Source organism: Solanum dulcamara, chromosome 4 (genome assembly GCF_947179165.1).
Source record: "Solanum dulcamara chromosome 4, daSolDulc1.2, whole genome shotgun sequence".
NCBI lineage: Eukaryota > Viridiplantae > Streptophyta > Magnoliopsida > Solanales > Solanaceae > Solanum > Solanum dulcamara.
This window is the reverse complement of record NC_077240.1, coordinates 70,912,319-70,939,487: the sequence shown is the minus strand read 5'-3', so window position 1 is coordinate 70,939,487 and position 27,169 is coordinate 70,912,319. Positions and strand designations below refer to the sequence as shown.

The window sequence follows — 27,169 nt, the reverse complement described above, 5'->3', positions numbered from 1 at the left end:
ATTTGAAAAATAATTTAAAATGAATCGTTAATACTAAGGATAAAGTAGATTTTAAAAAAAATCTTTTTCTTGACATAATGAAATAAATAAATAAATAAAAGTAAAAATTTATTTTTAATATAGTAGAGAAGTAAAAATGAATTGAAAGAGACTAAGATATCATTGATAATAGCCTGTGACATCAAAGATATATTTGATATGAACAAGTTATTTTTAATTTATTTCATATTTAATTGATCAAAATATTTTTATATTTACATTAAAAAACAATTTTCTTTTTATACTATTTCTATATTGATTTTCTCTTTCCTACTTCTGTTCAAACCTCCACCCACATTTATCGCATAATATTTCTTTAAATTATGAATAAATATTTTTAAAATAATATTTTAAAGTTACTTATTAAAAGATTATATAAAAAATTATTTTTTTTAAAATTTTTTAATAATTAATAGTACCAAATACCATACATGCCCAAGTCTCCTCTATAGTTACACATTGGATATTTAATTTTCATTATTATCTTGTACCAAAAGCAAGGGAGACATCAGAGAATCTAGAGATGTCCATTTCTTCTCACTACCCGAAAACCCATAAATAATTTATTAAATAATTATTTAGTTTTAATTTTTTTTATAATCCAAAAAAATGGGGCAACTAAGCTCTTACACGAAAAAATTCTATCATATGCAGTCTTATTCGATATTTTGGCAATCTTAATTTTTTAAGAAAATGTCACTCTTGAAAAAAAAAATTATATCCAACATTCTACGTTATACATTTAAAAATATAAAATTCAAAAAATAATTTTATTAATTACACATATTTTTAATTTAAAATTTTATATCGAATCAAATTAAGACAATAAGGGATTGTCTAATGTCTAGTAATTAGATAAGCTATTTATATATTAATTTATGTAATATTTAATAGATAAATAAAAAATAAGTTATTTATATATAAAATTAACACAAAATTTAATTAATAATTTAAAAATTCACATAATTAATACACGAATAATAAATAGAATTGAAGAAAACGCAGAGAATAAAAAGGGACCGGATGTTGACAAATTTCAATGTCACTGTTGTTTAGAAGATCGTTTTGTTGGTGTGAGAGAGAAATAGAAGAAGATTTCTTATCTAGGATCTCCTCTTTCTCTCTCTAAAAATAACCTGTTGGCCCCATCAAGATCGAAAATCTCACAATCTCTTTCTTTTAATTAATTTCTTGAGCTTCTTCAATGGTGTTACCAAACTAGAGAGAGATACCCACTTCCTTCTTTTTTTTTTTCATTTTTCCTTTTGATTCATTTCATAATAATAGTAATTACAATAATTATTACACTCCATTATTATTATTATTATTATTGTTTTTTCTTTAGTCACAATTTGGAAATTTCCCAATTCTTCCATGATTCTTGATATTATGCTGTTTCAGTTCAAGTTGTGTTTGTTGATTCGATTCATGAAGGGGTTTTGACAAAGAAGTGATTTCACGATGTGGGTCTAAGGTAAAATCTTTTTTACTACTTTAGATTTGTTCATCTCTGACTTTATGACCAAGAAATATAGGATTTGTATTTTTGTGGGGTTTTGAAATTTTGGATTTTTTTTGTCATTCTTGAAATTGGGTTTTGCTCATTTACTGTATATACTATAATACATACAGTGGTAGATAGATTTGATTGGAATAGTTTAGATTCTATTTTTTTTTAATAACTAAGCTTTTGGTGGTAATTTTGATTGGCATTAAATATGAAAGTATCTTCCAAATTTTAGTTTTAGATGTAAGCTTTAACTTGCATGAATTAATGTTGACTTCATTTTTGGACTATTTGATCCCTGCAACCACAGCTATTTGATGTTTATAAGGATTTGCTAGTGTGTCAAACTAAAACTTCAATGAAGATGGCTTACTTTTTAAACCATTAGCTATAGAAAGATTGCCCGGTCTCCGTTAGTAAATATGAATATCCAGTAATTGGAGAGTTTTGATTTTAGTTTTGCTGGCAATGACATTAGCAATGTACATATTTAGTTTTTCGCTTCTCATGTTAGAGCTTTGATTTCAATGTTAATTCACTTCTTTTCTCATTATGGTTAGTTCACTTATTTTCCCTTTCTCTGTTGTGACGGAAGGTGATAGAGGTAAAAATTACGCCATTAAATTTTTTAAGCATGGCGGTTGAAGACTTAATACAATAATACTAACTGTTCACATTGTTAGGTGAAGAAGCTGGCTCTTAAAAGCTATGTGAGTTTTATATGCCATTGCTGCCACTATAAGCATATATTGAATGTGAAGTAATCACTCAGATATATAGTATATTAACATATGCCCTTTTCTTTCTGTCCCCATCAGTTCTGTAAATATTGCAGTTATGCTGTAGGCTGATATGGGTACTACTCTGCTTCTTAGATCTTCGTGAGCGTAGCAGGATGTAGTAACATGAAGCAATCTGAATATTAAATTTGTTCTGCTCTCTATTTTAGAATGCGTTCTTTAACAGAAAGCTATAATAAAGTTTTATATGTCGCTGGTGTTTTGGGATCATTTTATTTGCATATATAGAAGATTTGGAGGTTGTATTTTCGATGTTCTTTGTTAAGTTTCATTATTGATGGGTTCTTAGTTAGTTGTGACTGATGTCCATTCAAGACATCTGCGATAATATTAAAAAAAAGGGATTTCAATATTAAGTTTTGAACTTTACGATCAGTAAACAGCTGGGATTCATTGAAGTCCTTCGTTTCTACTATTGGCAGGAATGGGAACACAAGTGCATTATAAAGGCTACTTACCAGGTTATTACTCTATGAGGGACCTTAATGAGGATTCTAACAGTAGTAATTGGCCTTTATTTTATGGAGATAAGATCTTCACAAATGGACAATACTGTAATGGTTTCATGTCAAGGACAAAAACGGATGCATATCCAGGATATAATAAGGATGTCTTAAAGGAGAAAATGCTTGAACACGAGTCCATATTCAAGGATCAGGTAATTTTGATTCTAGTTGTCAATGTTTACTTTTCTAATAATCAGAAGGATCTTAGTTGTAAGTTTGGTTCTGCATCTGGTTTCTTTTGTTGAAAAAACGACTTTAGGTCCACATCTAGAGCTAACGGTGTGGCCAGTGGGATTTTCCTTCTCCTTAAGTTGTTCCTTTGGCATAATTCTGCACAAAAGAAACTGGTATTGCCGATGTTTACTTAACCAAAATTTTTCTTGTAGGTGGTGGAGCTGCATCGCCTTCACAGAATTCAAAGGGATATGATGGATGAAATTAAAAGGGAAGAACTGCACAGACGTCGTACATCAATGGATCCATCCTCTTCATCAAGCCATCTAGGATCTCAATTACCATCTGAAGATGCTCGGAAATGGCATATCACCAGCTTCCCCTCGGCAAATTCTGGTTGTGCTAGGACATCTAAATCGGGTACAGAAGTTGTTAATTCTTCCTTGAGTTTTTCAAAAGGGAATGGTCAATGCCAATTGCAAAATGGTTGTTTTTCGAATATCTGTGAAGTTTTGGAAGTTAGACCCTCAAAAGTCCGGAAAAAGTTGTTTGATCTTGAACTTCCAGCTGATGAGTACAATGATACGGATAGCAGTGAGCAGTTGCAGGCTAATGGAGGATCTTTCAATCCAAGTTATCGTGTTAATGGAGATTACACAGTTGCCCAAGAGAGTAGTGCAAAATTGTTCCATGGTGATGGTGCTGTGACAAAGAGTAATTGCGAAAACAATGCCTCAACTTCCAATACATGTTTTAGAAGCTCAAATCTGTTGGCTGATCTCAATGAACCAGCTCAGCTTGAAGAAGCAAATCCTGCACCTGTTGATTTTCTCGGTTATGGTAATATTCATAGAGAGAGTAGAGGCCTAAATGTTTCCGCTAAATCAAATCCAGCATTTGTGGCTTCTCCAAGAGAAACCACATGGAACTCCCATCATGCAAGCCCTAATGGCTCCTTAAATAGCCTATACGTTGCCAGTAAAGGCAAAGAGAGGAACTGGTTCTCTTCTTCATATGGAACTGGTAATAATACTTCGTATACGTTCTTGCATACTGGTTGAGTTTGTCATAATATAGGCTTATCTGTGCATACTAGAGTTGTTTTCCTCACATTGTGGATTTTCATAATGTTAAATGAGGTGCTTTTTTCCTTCTTAGGTAACATCAAAGGTAGCATGGCTCCAGCACCTGAGAGTCTTGAACAAGACAAGTTACCTACTCCTTCCCGTCCGGTACAGGTAATGCTTAACAGAGCTTATCAACCTCCTGGAATCCATCCATTTCACCATAAAAGAGATGACCTTTGGAAACAGAGAGCAGTGCATAGTTTAGAGACAGTGCATACAAATCGTGAACCTAACTATACCCATGTGGAACCGTTTCGTGGTTCGCAGATGACCAGTCCACATCCATTTGCAAATTCTTCAGAATTAGCCAATTCATGGTCACACACAGTCTGTTCTTGGGGTAAACCAAGTGGTGACATTACTCAGAGGCCTTCATCTGTTCAAGTAAACCCTTCGCTGCTCTCATCTTCAGTAAGCAAGAGTGGACAGGCATCTCAGAGCCATGGCTTTTTCGGAGACAAATGGCACATCAGTGATAACACTAGGTTGAATCCGGGTTTGGCTAGTGATCTACCTATCTTGAACAGGTTTGATCACGGATCTTCTTCGGCTTCTAAAGTACCGTCAGTTTGCTTCCCTTCAGTTGCTTTTGACTCTTTGGACCATGCTAAGGTTGAGACTCTGACATCTGAGCGATTATCTACTAATAGATTTCAAAAAATTCTCAATAGCACCAATAATATGAAGCCAACGTCTGATAAAGGTTTCGATTTGAATCTGCTATCTGAGAGTTCTCTAGATGAGGGACCACCCAAGTGTGATATTGAGTTTGTTGATGGAAAAGGAGAGCTTCAAGACCCTCTATCAGTGTTTCCATGGCTTAAATCTAAACAAAGTGGTAGAAATGAGGACACAGATACTATGAGAGGTGTAAACTCAACAGCATTTGGGTTTGCCCAAGCCTACCTAAGCCCTCCATCATGCCAGACTAACACGATTAAAAATGCTTCATCTCTGGAAGATTGCAGTACTAGGGCCACAAAAGAGGTCGGGGAGACCCGAAGTGTACAGAAAATTCTTGGGGTTCCAATTCTTGAAAATTCTTTGGCTTCCAAAACTGAATCATCTTCACTTGTTTCCACTTCTGTTACTCTTCAGTCTTCACTTGACGGAGAAAAATTTAGACATGAAAGGGGGAAGATGTTGATTGACATTAACATGCCTTGTGAACTTTCTACGACTGAGCCTGAGAAATCGAATGCTTTCGAATCACTCATTCCTGAGAAGGTAGTGGAGACGAAAGTCAACAATATTTGCTTCGATTTGAACTCGTGTATTACAGAAGATGACGATCCTTTCTCTGTTGAAAGCAATAATGTCAGTGTGAAGGCTGTTCTGGAGATAGATCTGGAAGCTCCTTTTGTTTTGGATGCTGAACAAATGAATATGCCTGAAGAAGGTGAAAAGCAACACGAGGAATCCTCACAATTGGTTGAAGACAAACCTGAGCAAAGACAGGATGAAGTTGACAGGATTGCAGCTGAAGCAATTGTTGCCATCTCATCATCAAGTCAGTGCATTCACATGGAGGAAGCCTGCTGTGATCCCTCTGATGATCCTTTGGAATCCTTACGTTGGTTTGTTGATGTAGTCTCTTCTTTTGCTGATGAACCTGAAAACAGGCCTGAAAGAGGAAGAATAGGCAAGGATGTTGCAATTGTTGCACATTCAACTGCCAAGGAATTAGATTACTTTGAGGCAATGACATTACAACTGATGGAGACCAAGGAAGAAGACTACATGCCAAAGCCTTTTGTTCCCGAGTTCCAAACAGTGGAAGATGCAGGCGCCACTTCACTAACAAATCGACCTCGTAGAGGGCCAGCTAGGAGGGGAAGGCAGCGTAGGAACTTTCAGAGAGATATCCTTCCTGGTCTGGTTTCCTTATCAAGGCTTGAGGTGACTGAAGACCTTCAGACATTTGGAGGGTTGATGAGAGCTACAGGACATACTTGGAGCTCAGGATTGACAAGGAGGACTGGTGGGAGGAATGGAAGAAGCCGGAGAACAGTGATCGAATCCATTGCCCCTGCCCCTGTGTTGACCCCAATAAGTTCCCCTCTACCGCACCAACTTAATAATATTGAAGCTAGTTTGGAGGATAAAAGCCTAACAGGGTGGGGGAAAACAACAAGACGCCCTCGGAGGCAAAGATGCCCTGCAGGCAATCCTCCTGCCCCGTTAACTTAAATGTGGAAATGAGGGTGTAATTTGTCAGTTCATCATTTTATAGAGATTGAGATAACAGATTAGGGACTTAATGAAATTGAGTGAAGTTGTTAGCTATGGGGATTTTCTTTGTACATGTCTTTGTTAGTCCTCCATTCTTATATATCTTCCATTGGTTTACTGACTTTCATAACCCGGAAGATCGCTGGCATGATTACTTGTGGATTTACAAAGCATTCCTTTGGACATGTTTATTTCCTATCACTAAGCTGATGCGGATGTGGGATTTCACTGGGTTGTTGTTGTTGTTGTAAGCTGAGGCGGACATAGGATTTTAACTTTTAAGTATTCTTCGTTTGTCATGATGCATGCATATTTCGCTTAAACATATATTTTTCGGCGAAAGGTAATGGGTGTGTCTGAACTAGGGATGGCAGTGGGGTGTGTGCGAGGTGGGATTTAACCCCGCCTTGCACTTGCATGTCTGAACTAGGGATGACAGTGGAGCGAGTGTGAGGATGCGTGGGGCGAGTATGATGCGGGACTTAACCCTGCTCTACACCTGGGCCGAAGTATTGTACAAGTACAGTTAAACAAGCTTTCACAAAAGGTAAAATTTTATATATGTCAAACTTTTTAAGTATAATAACTCTATATGGGTATAGTTTTCGTAAATATTTATAATGACAAATTTATGTTTGCTATGGTCCATATGTATATCTATCTAATTGTAACTATATATTTTCCAAAAAATTGTATATATATAACTGGTATACATATGTATTTGTATATCTGGCAAGCGAGATTGAGAGAGAGAAAAGGAGGAGTGAGGCGAGCGAGATCGAGAGAGGGAGGAGAGACGAGCGAGAGGTGAATTGTATATGTATATTTGTCAAAAAAATTGTATAATGGTAATTGATATACATATATATTTGTATATCTGACAAGCGAAATTTGTCATACCGCGTAAATAGATATTTATGTTTGCTGTGAGCTGTAATTATTTTAAACTATATCCTAAACGCGTAACATAGTAATAAGGTTTGCCATACTGCGTAATTTTTCCTTCATAAAATGATATAGTGATTTTTATAACACAAGAAAAATGGGATTACACAGGGAGTAAAAAGGGCCTCGAAAATAGGTTAAGCGAATATATACGGAATCAAAATTTAAATTTGATAAGTTCAATTTTTTTAAATTTTGATATTGGACGTATTGAACTTCTAAAATTATGGGTTGAAAATATAATATTCATTAAATTTTATTTATTTTCGCCTATACACATTTATAATATTGTAAAAACATGAAGTCTTACGTGAAATGTTGAAAGACTTTTTAATAGGAGAATTTTCACATATAGCCATTCAAAAATATCTTAATTATACTCCATAACTATAGTTTGCTAATTACAATTCGTAGCTATAGTTATAACAACGTTTGTATAATCCGCGCATCATTTGTATACGTTTGTATAATTTGCGCATCATTTGTATACGTTTGTATAATTAGCTATACAATTCGCAGTTTTTGTATAGCGTTTGTATATTTCACTATATAATTTATGCACAACGTTTGTATAATTCGGTATACAATTTATATTATTTGTATATTTCGCTATACAATTCGATTTACGAATTATACAAAACTCAAACTGTAATTACAGCTAGATGTTTGCCGCGAGCCATAATTAATTCAAACTTTAGCTATGTTAGCTAATTAACTAATATATCTTTACTTATCCGCGTAATTTTTTCCTTTTAATACTACCCTCCGATTCATAATTAGCTAATGTAATTTGTTCATAACAATTAGGGATGATAAGAGGTGTGGTTGAGGTCTTGGGGGCAAACTCACAAGGACTTCAACCCACCTCGTCTCATATACCATAAGTTGTTATTTTCAATTTGCCTCGTCATGCTTAACTACTTTATTAATAATGGGTTGTGTGCCAACATGTTAACATGTCTTCCCTTTTGTTCCTTTTGAAATACATACATTTAAACTAGAGATATTGATTTAACATACATTAATCTCTATGATACTTCGTATATACCCTAATTTAATTTGTGTCACATATCTCTTTTTGCCATAATTTAAAGAAGACTCAAAAAATGATCAATTATGACTCAAACTGTCACATTTGTCATTCCTAATAACAATGGAAAATAAGCCTTCCCCTCATGTCTTATAGTATGATCTGTTATTATGCATGACTTTTGATGTCTTGGTAGTTTCATAAAACTTCAAGCTTTCCTCAAAAGTGAATTTAGAATTTCGATGAACGTTTAATATACTGCATTTATTATTAGGCTAATTTCATATATGTACCAAAAAGTTATTAGTGTACAAAAATATAATCATGTTTATATTTATACAAAAAAATAGCCAAAAAGAGGTCATGGGTTGATGAACACTACAGGGCTCAATTCGGCCCAAGGCCATTAGGCCTTTTTTGCTTTCTTTCCTTTTCTTTTTCATTTTTGATTCTTTTTTTAAAAAAAATAAAAATTATTTTGCTATTTTTTTGCTGTGTTTTTTTAAGTAAAAAATATCCTCTTTTTTTTCAAAACTTTTTTCATGGAATTTTTCTTTCATCTATAAAAATTGTATAAATAGTGTAAAAACATGTATATATATTGTATACAATATTGTATAAATGATGTATAAACATGTATATATGATGTATAAATAATTATGTAATGTATATGTAATACATTGATATTGTATAAATGTGTATAATCATGTATCAATATTATATAAATAATTATGTAATGTATCGATATTTATTTGATTATCATGCATTCTCACCTTAATAAATAAAAGAATACACAAAAAACTAAAACGACATAAATATTCATTTTTTGCACAAAAGAAGTGAAATAATTATAAAAAAAAAGAGAGCAAAAAAAAAATTAAATCAACAATTTATTTTTTTAAAATAGCACAATATTTTTTTAAAATAATGAGCCTTGCACAGCGGAGTGGTCCATTGGCCATCTTTTTGGTAAGAGAAAAAACAAGGGCTATTTTTTTAAAAAGAAAAAGGCCAAATGACTAGGCCTTTAATTTGCCCTTTATTATTACTAGGGGTGTACATGGATCGGGTTGGTTCGAATTTTTTACAAACCAAACCAAATCATTTGTGTCGGATTATTAAATCTATAAACTAAACCAAATCAATAAAAGTCTGATTTTTCGATATTAATTTTTCTCGGGTTTTTCGGGATTTTTCATAGTATCTAATAAAAAACACAAAGCAATGCTTCTTAAAAAGAGTTTTAGTACAAAATATCAACATATAAGATGGAGACAGAACACTATTTGGAGTTTTAATTTTATAATTTTGTATATTATTTAGATGAGTTTCTCAAGTCTAAATCTAAATGTAAGAAAGAAAACAAAAATTATGAAAAATTTTAAAAAATATTTATAAATTATATTTTAATAAATATTTTTATGTATAACATAATTTAAAAGTAGTATATCTATAATCGGGTCGGTTTGGGTTCGATTTGACTTTTTTTAGTTAAAACCAAACCAACCCTATAATGGTCGGATTTTTTTTCAAACACCAAACCAAGTCAAACCAAATCACTAGTCAGATTTTTTTTTTCGGTTTGGTTCGATTTGTCGGTTTGGTGTGGTTTATCGGTTTGCCCTGTACAACCCTAATTATTACTATAGACAATGATTTCATACCTCACATAAGAGTATATTTGGAAAGGCACCATGTAATTGAGATTTGATGTAATTATACTCTTTGACATATTTAGTAGACCAAGTAATTACTTGGTAAGAGAAGAATTTGGTGTAATTGAAGGGGGGTAAATTCCCAAGGGAGGGTAAGGAACTAGTGTAATTACACCATGTAGTTACGTGAAATTTTTTTAAATTCTTCTTTTATTTATATTTATATTTTTCATTTTAATTTATTTTTTATTTCTATTATTTTTTAAAAATATTTTTATTATTCTAATAGTTTCTAAAAATATATTTTTTATTTTTTTATTATTTATATCTCATTCTCAACCTTTACTTTTTCATGTGATTCCATGTAATTTTTCATATTATTTATTTATTTATTATTCTATTTTTTATTTGCCTGATTTTGTTAATATTATAATTTTTAAAATCATATTTATGTAGTTGTGTTAAAATTTGATATAAGAGTATTATGTTACATTTTTTGTTTTGAATTTAGAATTTATTCATATTTTCAATTTCATTTATTTTAGTAGTATTGAACTGATATTTTACATTGCAAACCATTTATTTTTTAGTTAAATTTAATAGATTTCTTTTTTAGTGAAATGTTTTAATAATTTCATGACAATATATTTATGATATTAACATTTTTGTCAAACATATATTTCATGATGTTCATAAAAATCTTATACTTTTAGTTTTTTAATTAAATTAATTAAAATATACTAATTTAAAAAATATAAATAAATTATTTTTAGAATATTATTTAAGAACATATATTTATTAATTAATATTTAATTTAATAATATTTATAAAAGGTTCTTATTTGTCTAATATAAATTTTAACTTTAGATAATTAACTTTTATTTTTAAAATTTAATATAACCTTGGAATTATACATGTGCAACCAAAATAATACAATTGTAATTATAGTGTAATTACACTGTGACAAACAAATAAGTCATCGTAATTATTAGGCTGTGTAGTTACTATCCTAATAATTACACCAATTCTAATTATTAAGTGGCTTTCCAAACAGACCCTAAAGGAATTTTTAATTGATTATTTAAGCAGTAAATAATTTTTTTACCCATTTTTATCTACTTATAAAATTTCACACATTAAAAAAATTACATAACACAATTTACATGATTGTATACTCTGACAATCACAATCTGTTATATACTATAAAGATATATAACATGTGAATTGAAGTCTGCTGATGTTTTATAGTAGTAAATTTATTAAAAAGTTTATGGTTTGATCTTTGTTTGTTATCTACTTCTGTTTTGTATTATTTTTTTTTCAGAATTGGTCTGCTTTACTATGGTTGATCATATTGTTAGTTTACTCTAGATTTTCTAAATTATGTTTCACATGCTCAATTATATTTAAAAAGAGTAGTTGAGTAGGGGTGCCACGACATCTACATGCTTCCGTTAATTTTTTTTTTTTTTTATGTACAATAATTTCGAGCTCGAGCCTCTTGAGAGCATTATATTTTTCCTTGCTTCTCCCCCCTCCTCTTGTTTTTTTTCTAGTTCTTAGGTGTTTCCTTTATTTTCACGGGGTAGATTGATTTGGTTAGATTTTAAGTATTATTGATTCGATTTATTGGTTTTTGATTTTTAAATACACATCCTTTTAAATTTATTATTAAAAGGAGATTGATGATTTTTAAGTTTCTTCATTTAATTACATCTAATTTACCTTATTTTTTTAAAAAAAATATTTCTATCTCAAATACAACTTTAACATAATTCATCATTTTTAAAGAGTTTATTAAAGTTATTACATAAAAAAAAGAATTACATTGAAATAAAATAAAAATAAAAACAAAAAGAATAAAAACAAAAACAAAAAGAATGTGTCTAATAAATTTAAACAAAGAAAAATTAGAAAGAAGAAATGATATAAAAGAGAAAAATAATTAAAAATGAGAAGAAGATCTTTTTCCAAAAGTTGAGCCCAACTAAGTCTTACTACGAGACTTTCCCATTTTTCAAAGCATTAAAAAAAGAAAAAGACTTGCTGCATGTGGGATTTAAACCCATGACATATGAACAATTCTTGAATTCTTTATCCACTGAGCTAAGCTTCTCACTTAAGCGTCGTTTAATGTGAACGATAACATCAAATAATTCAGGGATTAAATTATAGTGACACTTAAGTTGATGTTTTATTGGCAAATTTGGGATAACTTATCCCGGAATTAATAAATAGTATCGGAATAAGTTATCCCTCCTCTTGGGTGGAATACTAATCTCGGAATAACTTATCCCGGATTAAAATAAGGTAAATGACAAAGATACCCCTTTAAATGTCTTTTATACCTCACTTTTCACATTCATATATACTTACATTATTTTTAATACCATAAATAGTAACATTCACTCCTTATTTTTATGATAATTCTTCATATTTTTTCTATTAAAAAATTACACTATATAATATAATTTTTATTTATAAATTTATTTGACTAATTCTTATGTTTATATATATTTTGATTTCTCATAAATCCTTTTTTACTTTAAGAAACTTAAAATGAAAATTCTATTTTTAAATTCAATAAGAAGAAGGTTTTATTTTTAAATACATACGAACATCATGAAAATGCACACACAAAATATTTAATGTAAAAAAAATGAAAGTTTTTTTTAAAAATGAATATTGAATAATTAAAGCTTGCAAAGAAAATATAAAAAACTAAATAAAGGGAAGGGTAATTTTGTTAACAAACAACATATTCTTAAAATTTATGCAATGCATATTATTTTGAATACAACAAACCAAACACTCAATAAGAAATAATTTCAGCCTAACTTATCCATCATAACTAATCACAACATAACTTATTCCATCATAATTAATCCATCATAATTTGTATTCAAACCAAACGACCCCTTAGGGTTGTTCAAAACCAAATCGAAACCGATAAATCGAACCAAAAATAATTATTGGTTTATTGATAATGGGTTATTGGTTTAGCGATTTTGATAATGATTTTAATTTTTTTTATTATCGGATTATCGATTCTTAACGATTTAATATTTTTTCTTAACGGGTTAGCCGATAACCTGATATAACTTAATAATTTATATTTATTACGATCGGTATATAAAGTCCTTTACTTAGTATTTAGTTTTCATAATTTTATTTCTTGCTATCTCAAACTCTTGATTATTATACAATATTTTACATTTGCTTTTGAGCAAGACACAATTTATCAACTCATATGCATGATTTATTTGATTTGTCACCTTATTTCTAAGTGTTTTTCAATGATTTTTTTTGTATCAAATTTTAACGGTTAAACAGATAACCGAATCGATATTGATCAATAACAGATAAATCAATAATCGATAAGCCAATATCTTAATGATTTTATAACGGTTTGACATGTCTATAAATCGATAACTGATAAGTCTAACCGATAAACTTCAAAACCGAACCGAATCGAACCGATCAATACGCAATCCTATTTTCACTTGTTTTTAGAAGATTCATTTTAATATATATACTCATAAAATTAAAATTTAACCTTATATATATATATATATATTATAATTTTTTGACGAAAAGGGTTGGGAACACCACCTACATCCTCCCCTGCTTACTCGCCTCTAATTCTCCACCCTCCATTTGTTCATCAAGTTCCACACTACTACAATTTGGAATCTAGTAAGTTCATGCTTGTTCATATTTTCTTAAAAAATAATTATAAATTGTATTAATATTCTTTTAAATGGAGTATTTTCATATTAATTTATGTTGGACCCTCAAGATACAATTTCACTTCTTTTCAATTCCAACACACACAAAAAAAAAACAAAAACAAAACAAAAAAAAAACACGACACCGTTTTGTAGTTGGATGAGCGTGTCTTCTGGTAAATGTCCCACGATAAAATCTCTCAAATTTCAATTTTCTCGGAAAGCATAGAGAGAGCGACGAGACGAAAGAGAATCCATTTCTCTTCTGATCTCTCTTCTCTTCACCCACACAACATTCTCCATTCTTCCATACAAGTAAGTTTGTATACATTCTCAAACATTTTTTTTTTTTTTGTGAAAGTGCAAACTGAGTTTGTCAATTTTTTCTATTTTTGCGATGATTTTGTTTCCAAATTGCACTTTGAATTAGTCTTTTATGCACCCGTTTTAATCTCTAAATTTGCTGTTTTCATGCATATAACATAAATTTTTGGTAGGAATTTATGTAAGAATCTTGTGATTGATGCCATACAATTGATTCGCTAAGTATGTGGAATTGAAGATTTCTGTTTATTTATTTGATTTTATATCTTAAATTTAGTTTGATTTCTGTTTTTTTACTTCATTTAAGCTTTCAGATGACTGTGATCTGCGAATCTGAATTTGAATGGATAGAATAGATTTACATTTGCTGAACCCAACTAGGTTGGAATTGAGGCATAATTAATTTATTGATATAATTAGTAAAGATAATAAGGGTAGCTAAAGTGTATCGGAAACAACCTTTCTACACTAGGTAAGGTTGGTAGTTGTTGTTGTACTAATAAGGGTAACTAAAACAAATAAAGGAGGAACACAATTTACATGGTTTGGTTGATGTGACCTAGTCCGTGAGTAGTGATGAGCAATTTCACTATGCCAACAGGTTACATAAATATAATTAGTCGTAGAAACTGTAATTGTTTTCAAAATACCTCATGAGAATAACCTCACAACAAACACTCACAAAGAGACACTTCACCCAAGTCTTTCCCAAACACCCAATTTCTGACAATACTTTCTAATTTGAGACAAGAGAAAACAGGTTGAGAGTATTTGTTGAATTCTGGAATTGGTGCATTTGAAATGAATGAAACCTACTCCATTTTATAGTAAACGAGTGAAGGAATCACGTGGCTAAAAATGTGGCCAACAAGGTCTTCGAGTTACTTCGCCAAACTGTAGTCATTCCCAGAGTACCTGATAGAATAACCTGACAACTAATACTCATAGAGAGGTTCATGCAACAAAGTACTGTACATTTTGGAGACAAAGAGAAAACGAGTTGAGACTTTCTTGAATTCTGAATTTGGTGTGCCTCAAATGCACGAAACCAACCTGTTTCTTTTGTCATGAATTTCCTTTTATTAGCCTAATTTGTAGTGCAGCTTTAACTACGTATTCGAGGCACATTTTGATGTGGATATCCAAGGATTCTTCCTATATTACTATGCAAAGTGAAATTAGAATGTGAAGAATGTCACGAGTTTGGACCAAAGCCTGATATTAAGTGGAAACGATAGAAGTGCAGACCCATTTGCCCACCGAGTTTCGAACCGTGAACTAGCTATCCCTCGAGGATTTTCCGGTTATCAAAAAAAATATAAATGAACTTTTTTTATGATTGTGGTGCCCAGACCCGCCTTGCCCGCATCTCAACTAATTCCACATGATACCTACTACCTCCCTCTAGCACAGAGGATAGCTTTGTCGACCGAAACTTTAAAAGATGAGAAAAAATCATCTAGTGTTTTTGCCTCTGCTGCTAGGTTTGAACTTGAGACCTCATAGTTGTCAACCCATTTTATTGACCACTGGACCACAACTTTGGGTGTCACAAAATGTAAATAATGTCAAAACTTCTAAGGGTGAAATACTAATTAAATGTTGTTTCTTGATTTCCAAAGCATTTTGGTATATATATATATATATATACATATACATATACGGGGGAATGATGCAGATAATGAAGAACAAATCAAATTATGGATGTAAGATCAATTGTGCGATGTCAGTGATTTTTTTTTTTAAAAAAGATCAACTGCGTGATACCTCAAAATTGGAATTCAGTGGATTAATTATAAATTTCTTTATGTAGTATGATAACATCACAAAAAGTTTTTTGTTGACGCTCTTCTTGTGGTAACATGACATATTATTACATGAGTGTCGTGCTGCTTAGGCATTTCTATCCAAGAAGCAGTCCTATCAGATGAATTTTTATGATGTTAATGAATTTAAGGTGGTCGCTGGTTTCTTAAATTCGAATCCCTCAACAGAAAGCCATCCGAAAAGACTTGTTCCTTATACCTTAGAAATAGTTTGTAAAGAGCAATTTGTGTAACTTTTGTTACAATTTCCACCTCTCAGCTGAGTAAGTAATATCCATTTTCAGTCTGCTGGGGCCCGGGAGGGGACTAGATGATCAATTTTGCTAGTTCTTTAGAGAATGAAGTATTCGTGTATTTTGCTGGTAATTAATACAAGGCAGGGACAATAAAGTGCAACAGTTCGTTTTTGCTTTGAGAGGCCTTCATTAATGTGGAGTGTAAACACAGTCCTGCTTAGTTTTATGTATAATTGCTTTTAATTGTTTAATTTGCTTTCATCTTGAGATGGTAGATTCATGACTTGTTATCTTCAGTGTAATTCAGGTTCAGAAGAAAAGCAAGAAGTTTTTAAGATTGAACCAAGAGGCTTGTTCCTTTGAAGGTCAGGGGTTGATCTTCAAGTACATGCCAAGTTTCAAACTCGAGTAATTGTCAGTAATAGCGATTTAAGTTTCCCCCTGATATGTGGAGATCTATTTCGAATGCCATCACAAGCTTTGGACAGAAGAAGGAATGTGGTGAGCCCAGTCAAGCTTGCCGCGAATTCTCAGATGTCGATGATGCTTATTCTAATGCCAGCAGTGAGGAAGAAGGGCTTGAATGCCCAATATGCTGGGAGTCTTTTAACATTGTCGAAAACATCCCCTATGTCTTGTGGTGTGGTCACACACTTTGCAAGCACTGTCTGTTGGGGCTTAAATCAGCTTCTTGGAAGTTCTCCACTCAACAGGTCCAGATTCCATTATTCATTTCCTGCCCATGGTGCAATATGCTGACATTTCGGTTGGCGTTGAGCGGGAATCTCAAATTTCCTAGCAAGAATTACTTCCTCCTCTGGATGGTGGAAAGCAGAAATGGGGACAGGTTGAAATATCCATCTTCCATATGTAGGGATCATCAACAAGAATGGTCCGTCTGGTGCACTTCAGTTACGGGGAACAACACCTCTGTCATGAATTACAGGAGGGTTCATCGTCTAGGATCTCCAGGGTCGAGCACCAGTAATTATAACCATACTAGTGGTACACCTGCATCACAGAGGGCCCACTCTTCTCTTCATAAATCCCTCGATCTCTTTATCCGTGTTACATCCAAGTTTCCGTTAGTTATCGTGTTTCTTCTGCTTGTTATGTTTGCAATACCTTCCTGTGCAGCCGTCCTAGTGCTCTACTTACTGATCACAATTCTCTTTGGACTTCCATCTTTCCTAGTACTGTACTTTGCCTACCCTGCTTTAGAGTGGCTGATCAAAGAGATCACAGCTTGAAATGTTTCTCTTCCAATTTGTTTGAGAGATTCTCTTTCTGAATTTCTTATTGTGATCTTAGTTCTCTCATATCAAAGATGGTGTAAATTTCTTGTTTCAAGAGAGGTCTAAGACCTAAGTTTTTCTAGTCCCAATATGCAGTGACTATCATATTCTTTTTCCTACCAAAATTGGAACTCCTACCCTAAAGAAGCTTAGAGATTTCAACTTGGTTTTTGAATAGAGTTTAGGCAGTGATGATCAGTGTTTTCAAAGGCGTTTCGGGGTGAGTCCCGGGGTGGGGTGTATCAAAAATACTCTGGTGCAAATTAAAGGCCGGTCCTAAAAGCGTAAATACTGCCTTTTCAAACACTGGTGATGGTTCCTCTATCATGTTCTTTTATGCAACAATATACCATTTCATAATGTGGTTTGGACTTATTGTAGACTGGAGTTATTTTCTTTAGTCGAAGGTTTATCGAAAACAACCTCTCTACCTCTCAAGATAGAGGTTAGGTCTGCACCCACACCCCCCCTCCTTGAAGCGAGGAGACCTCTTTTGTGGAACTGCACTGATATGTTGTTGTTTGAGCTTATTGTAATCATCTCCTGGGAATGAAACATTTTTCCCCACAGATCTTCTTCATCAATAGATTATATTTGAAAAAAGAAAATCAAGTTTTTGTTTTACAATTTAAGTTTGTTATTTTTGAAATAATTTATTTTTTTAATCCAATTACCCAGACATTGTTTGAGAGGTGTTGTATTAGCAAAAGGTGCCTCAATACAGCACAACTTAGTAGCTGCTTGGTGATTCCATCACCCAAAAAAGAAGGCCTAACAATACACCCACCTTCTGGTGTATTCAATTTATACATAAAAAACTTAGCTTTGTCAAATCTAGTTCTATGCTAAGTATTTGACATTTTTCTAATTGAAACAGACCATTAGCCTCTCCTGGAAGTTGTTGAAAGGTATGGATCATCAAATTTTGATCATTGCTTGAAGCTAGCTTAGCAATAAAACCAACTACTTGATTTCCCTCTCTGTAGCAGTGATTGATTTGTATTCCAGCCCTCTTCTTGTAGTTGTGATGTTGTCCACAATTTGCTAAAGCTTCAAGTTTGAAGTGTCTTCCTTCGTCACCATATTGGCTACAAACATAGAGTCAAGTTCTAAAGTGAAATTACTATGTCCATTTACAAAACACCATTTCACTCCAAACTCTGCTGCACTAGCTTCAACCGTATTACTACTATTGCATTGAACCGATATAGAAAAAATAATGATCAAATCACCATGACTATCTATGACAATACCACCAATGCCAGCTTTTCCTAAATTGTGTGAGAAACTTTCATCAGTATTCACTTTGATTGTGCCCTGAGGAGACTTGTTCCAGCAAACTTGTTTCCAACTTGGTATAGGTCTAAGTCTTTCCGCTATATATTGCAAAAATCTGTCTATTTTGTGTTAACCTCAAGAGTGTGGGCTGTTCTAGTCAAAACAACCTTGACATAGTTTGATATTTCATTTTGGATTGATATATCTTCTTTTGATCACCATATTTACATGTGCGTCTCTATTTTCTTAATTCCCAACAAATGCAAAGAGGAGTAATTTGAAGTAACGCCTTGTGGATTTGGTTAGCACATTTGGTACTCCACCAATTCTTGAAAATATTGATAATATGTTGGTTGTTGTGTTGTATGCCTAGAGAGTTCCCAAACACCTTCCAGATTTGTTTTGCAGCCTCTCCTTCAACAAACATGTTAGAATGATTTTCACTTGTGGTATCCTACAAAACAAATAATCACTACTTGAATTAATATTAAACTTGTTATCCCATGAGAAGCTAAAATTTCCTGATTGAATTTTCTAGAGAAATAGTCATTTTTAGAGCCACAAGTCTTTGTGAGAGACACTGTTAACCAACATTTAAGACCATGTGAGCTATAACATGAATTTTTGATGTAACTCCCACATCAGAAAGAGAGAGGCTACTTGTCAAGGTAGACTCTGTGATGCCTAAGTGGATCCACTAAGCTATTAAGGAATCAAGCCACAACTAACGGGTGGCCCTTTCTAAGGAATCGAGCCTCTACTAACGGGTGATCCTTCTTTCTATGATGGCACGTAGTTATGGGACAATGGATTTCTACTAACAGTTTTATGCCTCTACTTAAGGGTGAGCCTCTAACCCAAGATTCACTCGGTGCTAGGTCAACTCTCAACGGAATATCATACGTAATATAACATAAGCTCTAAAGATGGTAAGAATCTAGTAATACCAAGTTCATTATAAATACTTAGAAATCATAAGAATAACTCCTTCAACATATCATGACATCATAACATAATCATAAAGATATTTATCTAAAGCATCAAAGTCAAGATAAGATTTTTCATAAAATTCATAATGTTACTTCATCTAGAAGCATCCTTGAAAACCATAGTTCATCATCATTCATTACTTTCATGAGACATTCATAAATCCTTGATATCATCCATAAATCATTCATAGAAATCCTTTATAAATCATACTTGAAAATAACATATAACATGGGTTCATGAAAATCAATTTTAAATCATGCATGTAACTCGAATTGTGCATAATTATATAAATAATAATGAAATAAATTATAATTGAGATGACCCAATGCAATATCAAAAGAATTAGGGCTTTAGAAGATAATTTGTAGAAGGAGAATTGAAGAAAACCCTTGGGACTCCATGGATGGAAGGATCCATGGATGAATTCCCACATACCTTGGTGATCAAAGTTCTAAGTGCAATCTTCTAGCAATGGAGACTTGATCTTGACTTTGAAGCCTAACTTGACTAGAGGAAGAAGAAAGATCTTTGGGAGATAACTTCTAGAAAGATGATTTTTGTGCTAGGTGTTTGAGAGGGAATGAGCGATTAAAGAGGGTTTTGGGTATTTATAGGTTATGGGAAAAACGGCCTAAAAAGGTTCAACTATTAATATGAAAGATTGGGTAATGACCAAAACACCCCTAAAGAAAAAAAATGACCGAACGAATCACTTATACGGGAGGTCTCCATGGACTGTCAAAGTCATCGTGGTTCGTGGTGACTGTCGTGAACCTGAGGGTTGAAAATGGTGGCTCCTGGACGGACCATTTTCATGGTTTGTGAAGAGCTCCACATGCCGTGGAGTGGTCCGTGGAAACTGCTTTGGTCAAGGCTGGGCAAGGACTTTTGGCGAAAGGGGACCACGGGCCATGAAGGTCTCAACGGGTCATGGTGGCCCTCATGAAGTTGACCCACTTTAGTGGTTGTGAGGGTTGGTTTCCACGGACCACTTGACGGTCCGTGAACATGATCACGGATCGTGAACCCGATCGTGGTCCTCTCCTTATCTTACCTTTATTCCCTATCACTCCCACGACTCCTTTCCACAGGCCATGATACTGAGTATGGCCTGTGAAGGGCCTCGTAAACCTCAACTGGTGCAATTTTTTTTTGAGATTTTATTTTTGCATTCTATTTTTCGACTTTTCAACTTTTGGGAGCTTACATGAGTAAAATTAATATTAGTAATAAGATTATTCAGTAATCTAACAAGAACTTCAAACCCAATGATAAATAAAGAAGGTGAGAGTGGGTCTCCCTGTTTAAGACAATGAGTAGAGATGGATAATCCATATATGGTTCCATTAATAAGGATTGAATACCAGACATTTGACACAAATCTCATTGTGATATCCAACCACACTTTCAAAAATTCATATTTCCTCATAACAGCTATAAGAAAGTCCCATGACATCCTGTCATAGGCTTTTTTCTTATCAAGCTTGATGATGATATTTTCACCTTTATTGGTCTTTTTAATATCATGAACCATCTCTTGAGTTGGAAGTATATTCTGAGTAATTTTACTTTTTTTTCACAAAACCACTTTGATTTTCAGAAATAAGTCTTTCCAAAATGGTATTAAGTCTTCCGGATAGAATTTTAGATATGATTTATAAGAGAAGTTTCTCAAACCAATTGTTCTAAGATCAAAAATATTAGTGGGAGAGTTGACTTTTGATACAAGAACTAAACATATATGAGAATAAGATCTAGTGAGAATTTTTTCATCGAAGAATTCTTATAAGAATTTCTTGACATCTTCTTAATTATGTCCCAACATTTATCATTAAAGGTACCATTGACACCATCAAGACCAACAAAACTTGATGAGCTCATACTAAAGACGGTGTCTTTTGATGAGCTCATACTAAAGACGGTGTCTTTTGATGAGAGTTAGTTAGAACCAGGGTTAAAGTTAGTTAGAATCAAAGTTAGTTAGCTAGTTAAAAGTTTGTTAGCTAACTTGTTGCCAAGTCACAGTCTAGTTAGTTAGTTTGGTTGATTGATTCATTCATGTATATATACACACATCACTCTGTAATGATTATTTAGTTTTCATTTTCCCTTTCAATGAAACACATTTCACATAATTCTTCTCTCTAAACTTGTTCCTGCCATGTAAGCTCGACCTCTATTAATGGAGGAAAGCAACTGTTTCAGCAGTCTATACTGCTAGTTTTCTCATGGTATCAGAGCTTAGGATTGCTCCTATGTCCTTTTTGCATCTCAGTTGTTTCATGAGTATCATATTATCTCAGCAGATTGCCTTTGTTTTCTTTGATTTTGGGGAATTGTGAATTTGTTTTTTCTCCCTATTTCTTTGTTACTACTTTCTTATTGTTTCAATTGGAAGTTGCAAATTGTTGTCACTCTATTTGGAATAGCAAATTGCAATTTTAGTTTGTGAATTTGTCTTGGTTTTTTAGAACCTAGTTTTCAACCCAAATCAAACACATATTCAAGATTATAGTGTAGTAACTATGGTTAACACTCAGGCTGATTAAAACTCAGTCAACACCACATCCACAGCTAGGATGGACATCACTGGTCCTTTCTATTTGTATTCATCAGAGAGTGCAGCCACATGCTTACTGCATGGAGTTTTTTATGGAACTGGATACAGATCCTAGAGACGAGCTGTTCTTAGGGCCATATCAGTCAAAACCAAAATAAGATTCATTAATGAAAATGTTGTGAGACCAGATTTTGATGATCCAAACTTCATGCAGTGGGAAAGGTGTGATGATATGGTGATCTCTTGGATTCTGAAATCTCTTTCACCAAATCTGCGTGATGGTTTACAATATGTCAATAATGCTAAGGAGCTCTGAAAATAATTGGAGGATAGGTATGATCAAATAAATGGCTGTAAATTGTATCAGCTTCAAAAGGAGATAAATGACCTTGTGCAGGGAAATCTGGATATCACTAGATATTACACAAAAATAAAGAAATTATGGGAGGAAATAAATACTATTGATGTTAATTCTTAGTGTACTTGTGTATGCATCTATGGTGGAAAGACCAAAATGCACAAGGCTGAACAAGATAGGCAACTTATACACTTTCTAATGGGATTAAATGAGATGTATATTTCCATAAGAGGCAACATCCTAATGATAAGCACCTTACCTAGCATGGCACAAGCTTTTGTCATACTATCACAAGAGGAAAAGTAGAGGAAAGCTGAAGCCTCACAATCACACAACTTTAGAATCTACTTCTCTAAGTGAATCTACCTCAACTCACAATAGTGCAGGACCTAACAGTTTCAGAATAAACTAAAGTTCATATAAAGCAGGTGCAAGTAATTCTGAGAACTCTAACAATAATAATATACCTAGAGGTGGCTCTAGTAATGGTAAATATTACTCACAGAACAAGTCAAATTTATTTTGTGATTTTTGCAAATGACTTGGACACAAAGAAAGATGCTACAAACTTCATGGCTATCCATCAAATTCAAGATTTCCTAAAAGAAAAGTCTTAGGTTCTTTAGCAAATGTGCACACTATAGAGGCGGATAGAAACGAGTGTGAGAAGGACCCTGAGCTGAAGAAACAGATGTTATAAATTTGTCTAAATATCAATATGAGCAGTTGCTTAATCTTTTAGGAACTATGCAAGTTAGAAATACAACTGGCAGCTCAGGAAACATGTTGAGTGGAGCTATGAACCTGTCAGGTATACTTACTTGCTCATCTTCAATTACTGAAATAGGTGATCTATCATGTGAGTGTACTAAACTAACTACCGGCTCCTGTATCATAGACTCAGGAGCATCACATCACATGACTTAAAATAAAGCTAACCTCAAAAACATTAGAATACTATCATATCCCTTCCTAGTCACCTTACCTAATGGATACAAGGTCAAAGTAATTAAAATTGGTGATGCTTGTTCGTATTCAACCTTGACTCTATACAAAGTGTTGTTTATACCTAGTTTCAAATTCAAGTTGATATCAGTTCATTATTTAGCCTTGCAACTTAAAGGTATGGTCAATTTTAACAGTTTCTCTTGTTTACTGCAGAGCCCTTCTCTAAAGAGCCTCTAGACTTTGTAGTGCCAAGAATGGCTTGTATTTTCTATGCCCCAAATGCCACTACTGTTGCCCACCTTCTGATGGATACAATGCATCTCATGTCACTTGTCAATCCTCTAATTGTCAACTTGTTTCCGCTTTAGTCAACTATGAAAAGGTTTTAGTTTGAAGTGAGTGTCAAACTTCAACATCACATATTGTAAAATACTCTCAAACAATTAATAAAGAGGTTTGTTCTATTTTTGATTCTCCTTCTTATTTTGTTGTTGATTCTTCTTCTTTTGCTGTCAATTCTACTCACAATCATGATACTGAACTCTTGTGGCATACTAGATTAGAACTTGTACCTTTTGTAAAGATGATGAGTATCTCCACCATACATGTAAACTTTTCTATCAAACAACCTTTCACTTATGCCATATGTCCTATGTCTAGACAGACTAGAATGCATTTCCTAGAAAGCAAAACCACCACCAGCATGGTTTTCAAACTCCTTTACATTGACATATAGGGACCATATCACATACCCACTCATGATGGTTCACTATTTCTTAACCATGGTAGATGATCATAGTAGATCAACTTGGACACACTTACTCAAATGCAAAAGTAATGCATTACAGACTGTAAAAGCCTTTATATCTCTCATAGAAAACAAATTTCAAACCATGCTAAAAACTATCAGATCTGATAATGGTCTAGAATTCACAAGTACCGAAGCAAGTTGTTTCTTTCAAGAAAAAGGAATCATACATCAGAAATCATGCCCTTACACACCTCAACAAAATGATATGGTGGAAAGGAAACACAAATATCTTCTTAAAACAATTCCAATCAAAATTACTTATGAGATATTAGGGAGAATGTTTCCTGACTGCTACTTATATCATTAACAGACTACCTACCAAACTTCTACAAAATAAATTTCCATATGAATTACAATATCAAAAAATGCCCACATACTCTCATCTTAGAAGTTTTGGTTGCCTTTGTTTTCCCACAACCTTCAAAACTCACAAAGACAAGTTTGAACTAAGGGAATTTCCTCACATCTTTGTTGGATATCCCTTCAACATAAAAGGTTACAAGGTTTTAGATCTAGCTACCAAAGAAGTTCATGTGTCTAGAGATATCCCTTTTCATAAAACTGTCTTCCCTTTTATCATTGCTCCTGATGGTTCCAATTTCAATTCAGTTTTAAAATTGCTTGTCCATCATGCTGATAACTTGACTTGCGTACCTAGTACAACAAACACTTTTGTTAATAATGAATTGCTTGATACAAACACATCACATGAAGTTACTAATAATCAAGTGACCACTAATAATAATGAGCCCACTTTGGATACCAATACACAACCCATGCCTGCACCACCTTCATCCAGCCCTAATATTCCTGTTTCTAGTGATGCTCTACCACCACCTAGGAGGACAACTAAGACACCTCATACCCTAACTACCTGAAAGAATATACCTATACTTTACTAAACCTACTTTCCTCCATACTTGCACCTAATACTTATGATTCAAAATACTCCCTTACTTCATTCACATCAAACCATGACCATGTTTGTTTCACCATCTTATGTCCTGATAGTCAGCAGTTGGTAAAGAATATCTCACATGAATGTGAACCTTCTTCTTATGAAGAAGTAATTTTGAATCTTGCCTGACAATTGGCAATGACACAAGAATTTGAAGTGTTATATACAAATGATACTTGGGATTTGGTCACCCTACCTAAGGGAAAGAAGGCTATTGAATGCAAATGGGTGTATAAAATCAAATACAAGATAGATGGGAGCGTAGAGAGGTTCAAGGCTAGATTGGTAGTGAAGAGGTACACTCAATAGGCTGGGATAGACTATAATGAGTCATTCTCACCTGTGATTAAGATGACAACTGTTAAAACTTTAATTTTCCTGGTTGTTAAGAAAAGATGGGATCTGTAACAACTAGATGTCAATAATGCCATCCTTAATGGTGACTTAAATGAGGAAATGTACATGGCTTACCTCAAGGACTTGTACTAGATAGCAACAACATGGTTTGTAACCTGAAAAAGTCATTGTATGGCTTTAAAAAAGCCAATAGAAAATGGCATGAGGAGCTGACTAACAGTCTTTGTTCAAAAGGATACACACACTCAAATAGTGACTATTCACTGTTCTATAAGAAGAAGGGTGCTCCTTAGTATTTATTGTTACCTAGAGAACCACATCTGAAGGTAGCTTACCATGCTCTTAGATACCTGAAACAAGATCCTACATTGGGAATCTTTATTTCAAACAAACCTGAACTCAATGTCGGTGCTTATTGTGACTCAGATTGAGCATCTTGTCCTGACTCAAGAAAGTCAATCAGTGGTTATCTAGTACTCATGGGTGATAGTCTTATTAGCTGGAAGTCTAAGAAACAAGCTACAGTGTCTCTGTCTTCTGCAGAGGCAGAATATAGAGTTGTGAGGCAAGTGGTGGGGGAACTAGTATGTCTTGAAAAGTTACTTGATGAATTAACAATGAAATGTTCCTTGCCTATACATGTCTTTTGTGATAGCCAAATAACAGTTCACATTGCCAAAAATCCAGTATTTCATGAAAGAATAAAATATATAGAGATAGATTGCCACTTTGTTAGGAACAAAGTTCAACAGGGACTGATCACACTCCATCACATCTCCACAAACTCATAATTGGCAAACATCTTTACCGAAGCCTTGATTGGAGTCAAACATGCTACAATTCGGACCAAGTTGTCTGTGATTAGCTCCTCTCCAACTTGAGGGGGGATGGGTGATGAGAGTTAGTTAGAACCAGGGTTAGATTTAGTTAAAATCAGAGTTAGCTAGTTAAAAGTTTGTTAGTTAGTTAACTTGTTGCCAAGTCAAAGTCAAGTTAGTTAGGTTATTTGATTTATTCATATATATATATATATATACACACACACATCACTCTATAATGATTATTCCGTTTTCATTTTCCCTTCCAATGAAGCATATTTCACATAATTTTTCTCTAGACTTCCTCTCATGTAAGCTCGACCTCTATTAATGGAGGAAAGCAACTGTTTCAGCAGTCTATACTACTAGTTTTCTCATCTTTAATTTACAGCAAGTCGAAGCTGCAATAAGAAAAAAATTATCAAAATTAGTCACACAAGTAAGTATAGGTTCCAGGATATCATGGTCATTGAAATGATGAGGTAAGTTAAAAAGGTATACACTAAAAATAAAAATAATAAAAAGAATGTAATTTTAGTTCTCAATACAAAAAAACAAATCAATCGATTACACATTATGTATTTGAGAGTCTATTTTCATTACTCCACGAGTCACAACTCACAATCAAGCGATGAAAGCCTAATTTTCTAAGAAATTATTATGTTCT

The 27,169-nt window shown here is 33.3% G+C and overlaps 2 protein-coding genes across 5 annotated transcripts; both read left to right on the top strand.

Annotated features, from left to right (window-relative positions):
* Window positions 1-1,095: 1,095 nt before the first annotated feature.
* Window positions 1,096-6,583, top strand: LOC129887527 (uncharacterized). 2 transcript variants are annotated; one of them, XM_055962649.1, is made up of 5 exons: window positions 1,096-1,513; window positions 2,769-3,004; window positions 3,239-4,049; window positions 4,185-4,264; window positions 4,421-6,583. In XM_055962649.1, exons 2-5 carry the CDS (start codon window positions 2,771-2,773, stop codon window positions 6,341-6,343), a joined length of 3,048 nt encoding a protein of 1,015 aa, XP_055818624.1. In that variant the 5' UTR covers window positions 1,096-1,513; window positions 2,769-2,770; the 3' UTR covers window positions 6,344-6,583. The 2 variants fall into 2 exon arrangements, with proteins under 2 accessions (XP_055818624.1, XP_055818623.1); XM_055962648.1 differs by having other exon boundaries at window positions 4,185-6,583.
* A 7,329-nt stretch (window positions 6,584-13,912) lies between these two features.
* Window positions 13,913-18,067, top strand: LOC129887526 (uncharacterized). Of its 3 annotated transcripts, XR_008766425.1 has the most exons (3): window positions 13,913-14,058; window positions 16,427-17,831; window positions 17,875-18,067. XR_008766425.1 is itself a non-coding variant. In XM_055962647.1 (2 exons), exon 2 carries the CDS (start codon window positions 16,576-16,578, stop codon window positions 17,377-17,379), a length of 804 nt encoding a protein of 267 aa, XP_055818622.1. In that variant the 5' UTR covers window positions 13,913-14,058; window positions 16,437-16,575; the 3' UTR covers window positions 17,380-18,067. The 3 variants fall into 3 exon arrangements, 2 of the variants coding, with proteins under 2 accessions (XP_055818622.1, XP_055818621.1); XM_055962647.1 differs by having other exon boundaries at window positions 16,437-18,067; XM_055962646.1 differs by having other exon boundaries at window positions 16,427-18,067.
* The last annotated feature ends 9,102 nt before the right edge of the window (window positions 18,068-27,169 follow it).

Coding starts and splice junctions, on each gene's coding strand:
- LOC129887527 (XM_055962648.1), top strand. CDS start 2,771: ATGGGAACACAAGTGCATTATAAAGGCTACTTACCAGGTTATTACTCT. Junction 3,005..3,238: donor AGTCCATATTCAAGGATCAG/GTAATTTTGATT, acceptor TTTTTCTTGTAG/GTGGTGGAGCTGCATCGCCT. Junction 4,050..4,184: donor CTCTTCTTCATATGGAACTG/GTAATAATACTT, acceptor TTTCCTTCTTAG/GTAACATCAAAGGTAGCATG.
- LOC129887526 (XM_055962647.1), top strand. CDS start 16,576: ATGTGGAGATCTATTTCGAATGCCATCACAAGCTTTGGACAGAAGAAG.